The 5252-nt window shown below is 33.4% G+C and overlaps 1 protein-coding gene across 1 annotated transcript; it reads right to left on the bottom strand.

Moving 5' to 3' along the window:
• Positions 1–529: 529 nt before the first annotated feature.
• On the bottom strand, positions 530–5004 carry LOC134245741 (monocarboxylate transporter 9-like). The gene is made up of 5 exons (XM_062727997.1): positions 4563–5004; positions 4248–4391; positions 2803–2949; positions 1325–2524; positions 530–878 (listed from the first exon to the last, which is right to left on the bottom strand). The coding sequence occupies exons 1-5, from the start codon at positions 4639–4641 to the stop codon at positions 697–699; spliced, it is 1752 nt and encodes a 583-aa protein (XP_062583981.1). The 5' UTR covers positions 4642–5004; the 3' UTR covers positions 530–696.
• Positions 5005–5252: the final 248 nt, after the last annotated feature.

Genomic DNA, 5252 nt, shown 5'->3' on the forward strand with positions numbered 1-5252 from the left:
TCTACAAGAAGAATTGTTTCCCTTAAAATACTGTGAAAACACTAATTTTTCTTGGGTTTAATTTTCGTTGTTTTCGAGGCACAAAGCAACCCTAGAATTTATGTCCACCACGAAATGTAATTTTTCACATATATTACTACTCAACCATTTTACATCCACGAAATCAAATATCCACGTACCAATTTTTTTCCTCAAACAGCGAAAATTTGATCTCACGAAAATTTATGATCTTTAAGCAAAACTATCGAAAGTAAACGTTTAATCAAGCAAAAAACTTGGATTTACTTAAATACATTAGTATCATGTATCATGATTCAATTATTTATCTGAGAATTTCTTATGAGAAATATTTTATCAACCATGTATGTAAATATATGTTATCAAAGTATCACATGTATACAAGAGTTTATCATCTACTTACATTGTACATATATGTTATTATCTACTTCATGACACGATAAAATAGTTTAAAAACACTTTTCTTCTTCTGGGTTTATATCAATACATTTGTCAAAAAAAAAACTTAAAATTAACATGAATTAAAATTTATTGTATATAACGATTCATAACTATGCTTTTTATTAAACAAAGTATATTTATTGCACCAATATATAGCCATATCTTTACGATAAATTATCAAAATGTCATACATATCAATTTTTTGCCTTACGAGGCTTTCAACAGATTAAATGATGTTTATTTTATTATAATTTCGTGACTTTCCAATTCACCCGTTTCCAGATCTGGTTGGAAGACTTCCCTTCGATGTTTCTTCAGGCAAATACGTGAAATCATGACCACAAAACTTGAAGCTATGGCTAACGATCCGAGAAAATGAAAAGGCATGGAATAACTTCCCGAAGAATCTCTCAAGATTCCTGCAAAATGAAATATTTTCGTCACACAGAGAGAATACATGATTGTATAAATAGTAAATGAATTGTACTTATGTTAATTAAAAATATAAATTAAAAGAATATCATAGCAATGGATTTGCTTTAACTTATGAATAGGATATAAAACACATTCTAATATTTCAAGGAAATGGCAAAATCTTTTTATTTTTGTTATTTCTTGATCATGACAAAGAACACACGGCGGTGTGACCGGTCGGCAGGGGATGCTCACTCCTCCTGACACCTGATCCCACCTCTGATGTTTTAAATGTTCGTGTTTGCTCTGCTCCAAAAATTGTATTGTCTAATGTACATTTAAGCTTGAATCCAATATTTGTATTATATTAATACAACATTTATATATGAAGTTGATTACTGTTCATTATCTCCGTACACTACATTCTAAAACTCATGTGAGTAAAAATCACCTGTGATTGGGATGACTAATGTCCACGACAGACCTTGAGCAATGTGTAGTACACAACCTCCACTGGAAATTTCATTAGGATGCACAGACCTTTGAATCACATTAGCGTAAAGTGAATTGATTGGTCCTCCACAAACACCGATCACTAATGAGAAAATAACGAGGAGAAAGAAGTCAACGAAATACTGCAGAAGATTCTGTAAGATTCCTGCTACAAGTAATGACGTAGCTATGATGAAGAAATCGTCTATGTGTCGATATGATAGAAACATCCCTCCTGCTCTTCCAAGTATCTCCCCAATCATATATATACTTATTAAACTTGCACACTGGAGGTCATTTAAATTGTTAGAAGTACCAATGTCTGGAAGAAATAACACAGTTATCACTGTTGGTATTCCCAAAGCAAAACCTATGGTGAAAATAACGAACGACATGCTATTAATTATTGAACTATTGAAGCACTTGTCAAAGTTTGCTCTTCCACAAAAATTCCGTGTCGTGGAACTCTCAGAGTAAATGGAACACTCGCTGATGTCACTCTTGATACTTTTATCACTTTCTGTCCGTTTTCTTGATTTATATCGTTGTTCAAGAAAAGGTGTTGAAATTCCAAACTCATAACTACTATAAACACTCTTGTCTGGTAATCTTGATGTTTGTTGATTTTTCATTAAACTATCACTTGAACCTTTACCATCTTTGTTTATTTGCTCTGTTTCCTTTTTTCTGCTTTGCTTTGGTGATTTCTCGGTTTGACTTGTAGCTGGATTTTCGTCATCCAAATCGCTTCTGGATATCATTCTTTTAAACATTGCTTGCCTTGCTAAAGGGGAAAAAGTAGAATCTGAAGTCGGAGAGCGCGGCCTGAAGGGTTCCATCGTTACTCCGTCTCTTCCCAAAAGAGAAGCTTTCATTGCTTTTTTCTCGATTTTTCGTTTTAATTTTTCCCACTTTCTATACAATTCAGGTGGTCGCATCAAAGCAGATGCTATGAGTAAATGACCAAGAATACCGGCTGTTATAAGAAGGGAACCTCTCAGAAAATATTTGTCGATTAAACTTCTTTGTAACGGCGCAAACAGAAGTGCTCCTGCACACGAAGACAACTGAATACACCACGCTGCAGTGTTTCTCTTTTCCTGGAAGTATTGGGATACGAGAAGTGTGGACGGTCCTATTACTATTGAAAAGGCAAGACCTAAAAAGAAACAAGACGAAACAAGGTAATATTAACAGTTCTCTTTATTTCAGCCCGGTATGGGAGTTTTGCAACAAATTATGACACAAAAATGGCAAGAAACAAGTGAAAATAAATTTTAATTTTGAAACAAAACACATATGTAAGAGCAAAAATATTAAAGTAACACAATTTTTTAATGTAAACATTTGGAATATTCGTATAATCAGATAATCTTTTGTCTCTATTTGTAAAGATTATAAAGCAACTGAAATGACAATCATTAATTGTTTTGTTACCTAGAATTAAGCCATATGACACAAAAAGAAACCGCCCATCTTTCGCTAGACTGGAGAAAACAAATGAAAATACAGCTAACACAGTTCCCATAAATAAGCACTGTCTGGTAGTTAGGAACCGGGCACCATAGGTAAGGGCTACCAAACCTTTAAAAATCATAACTACCAAGAATGAAAATATAAAGAAAGTTATAAATTTATCAAAAAGAAATTCTAATTGTTTATATCCCTCTCCAGAAAATTTCACTGATTTCACCATTGCCGGTGAAAAAAATGCTCGGCACTTACGGCATTTGAACAGGGAGGGACGACGGCCACACCTGCTGTATTTCGTTACTTCCATATCGCCTTTTACGACAAGCAAGGGGGGAACACACGGCGGATTTATCAAAAAGAAAAACAGATGACAGATTTTTCCGTTATTTCCCGATTAAGACAAGGAACACACGGCGGGTGTGACCGGTCGGCAGGGGATTCTCACTTCTCCATGGCACGTGATCCCAACTCTGATGTTTTGGAGGTCCGTGTTTGCCCTGCTCCTGTTTGTATTGTTTTATGGACTTTTGAGCTTGAAAACTGTTCAAACTGTTCGTTATCTCCATATATTTCATTACAACATCAAGTGAGTTTTTGAAAAATGAAAAAGTTTGTATGACTAATACAATTACTTATGTGTATAAATAAGGTCAAAACTTATCACAAGACTTAAAAATTTATCCCTCGAAGTAACAAGTGTTAAGATATCCATTATTTAAAAAAAAATATCGAGGCGCATCACTGCTGTTTTAATGAATGAATAAAATTAGATTAAAACCTTTTGAAAGAAAGCGCCCCTATAAATAAATCTGTTTCCCTTGGTTTCAAGTTTTGAAATATCAGAACGAGTTACAATAACCTGGGAGGCTACAAATTAGAAATTAAAGCTAAGAACCGATAAATTATTGATTCATAAATCTTTCCTTGTTGAAACAATACAAATTTACAAAGCCTTCTATGTTTGTAGACGTTAGTCGTATTAAACATGTTAAAGACCTGAGTGTAGATTGTAAATCTTTCAATAGGGTCTTTTAAAGATAGTTGTATTTGCAGCTAATAATTCGGTCATCTATTGAATTGACTAGAATTCGGATGTGAACAAAAATATTTGTGTTCAATTGAACATTATCAAGATATGATAAGCTTTATACATGTAGTACTATATAGGACCTTGTGTCTGTTACATGTATATGAGGAAACATTTCTTTTTCATTTAACTGTATCTCATATATATATCTATATATTTCATTTAACTTTTAAAAAAAAAGAAGCATATGTATACTCTATACACGATACACACATAAACAGAATGGTATTATATACGTGGTTTAGACGGATATCTTTCAACATTACACTTCCGGATAAATAGGTTATAACCCAGTTTTGACAATCCACACAGTATACTATACCTCCTACGGTAAATAAACCGATATGTAGGGCCACAACCAGCGATATCAGGAATGCAGACATTCGAAATTCAGTCTGTAGTTCCACAAAAAGCACCCCAAATCCTCGAACTACACCTCCCCAAAGAAATGTTGCAATCATTGCAGCTGTAAAAAAATTACCCATGCAAAATTATAATTCACACATGTAAATAAAATGAACTTTAAAAAAAAATTCTGACAGTTTTGGATTGACATCGTATATAATGTCTAAGATCAAAAAAAAATATGAACATATATAATTGAGGATTTTTTTAAAATTAAAAAAAACCAACTTACCTGCTAGGATTAGCCATGCCCACCCCTCATCTATAGGTTGGGGAGGGGTTTTAGGGGGTTTTAACTTCACCTCCGGCATTTACAAGTCTGTCCGTGATGCTGTATAATTAAGATTCTTCTCAATTCAAAAGATTGTTTATTTTCTCGTCCCCCGTAGCTGTGAGGTATTTAATCAACAAACAATTGCCATTATCTCTACCAATGTTATCAGTACTAAGTACACAATCCAAAAGTCACAATCCCGACAGAAAAGCAAACACAGTAACCGTAATCCGTGTTTTGACTGCAAGTGAATGTACAGTGCATAGTGTTCTCCAACATCGTTTTTTGCTGATATATTCTACTTCAGAATGGCGTTTTAAATCGGATATATCTTGTTATCCGTTATGTGCCTAGTTTTATCTAAATCTTTGGATCAATGACCGACCGTCTTATCGTGATAGGACTATGACTCTTCTAAAGGCAGCCCCCATGATCGATGGAAATAAACATTAAAAAACTTAATAAATAATAAAATGTTGCGTATTTCTGAACAATTTATTCTATTTGAAATTTTTTAGATCAAAGGAAAATTTTCTATTTTTACATGTTTTATGCAACTTGAAAAGGAACATCTTTTTAATCAAATTTTAATGCACCTCATCGATCAGTATTCTATCCAAATAACGAAACTTTTATGTTCTGTCAATA

The sequence above is a fragment of the Saccostrea cucullata genome, unplaced genomic scaffold (assembly GCF_032062105.1).
Source record: "Saccostrea cucullata isolate Sc308-1 unplaced genomic scaffold, CSIRO_AGI_Scuc_v1 ctg4816, whole genome shotgun sequence".
Lineage (NCBI taxonomy): Eukaryota > Metazoa > Mollusca > Bivalvia > Ostreida > Ostreidae > Saccostrea > Saccostrea cuccullata.

Coding starts and splice junctions, on each gene's coding strand:
- LOC134245741 (XM_062727997.1), bottom strand. CDS start 4,641: ATGCCGGAGGTGAAGTTAAAACCCCCTAAAACCCCTCCCCAACCTATA. Junction 2,950..4,247: donor CGGTTTATTTACCGTAGGAG/GTATAGTATACT, acceptor TGATTTTTAAAG/GTTTGGTAGCCCTTACCTAT. Junction 879..1,324: donor ATTAGTCATCCCAATCACAG/GTGATTTTTACT, acceptor TTCATTTTGCAG/GAATCTTGAGAGATTCTTCG.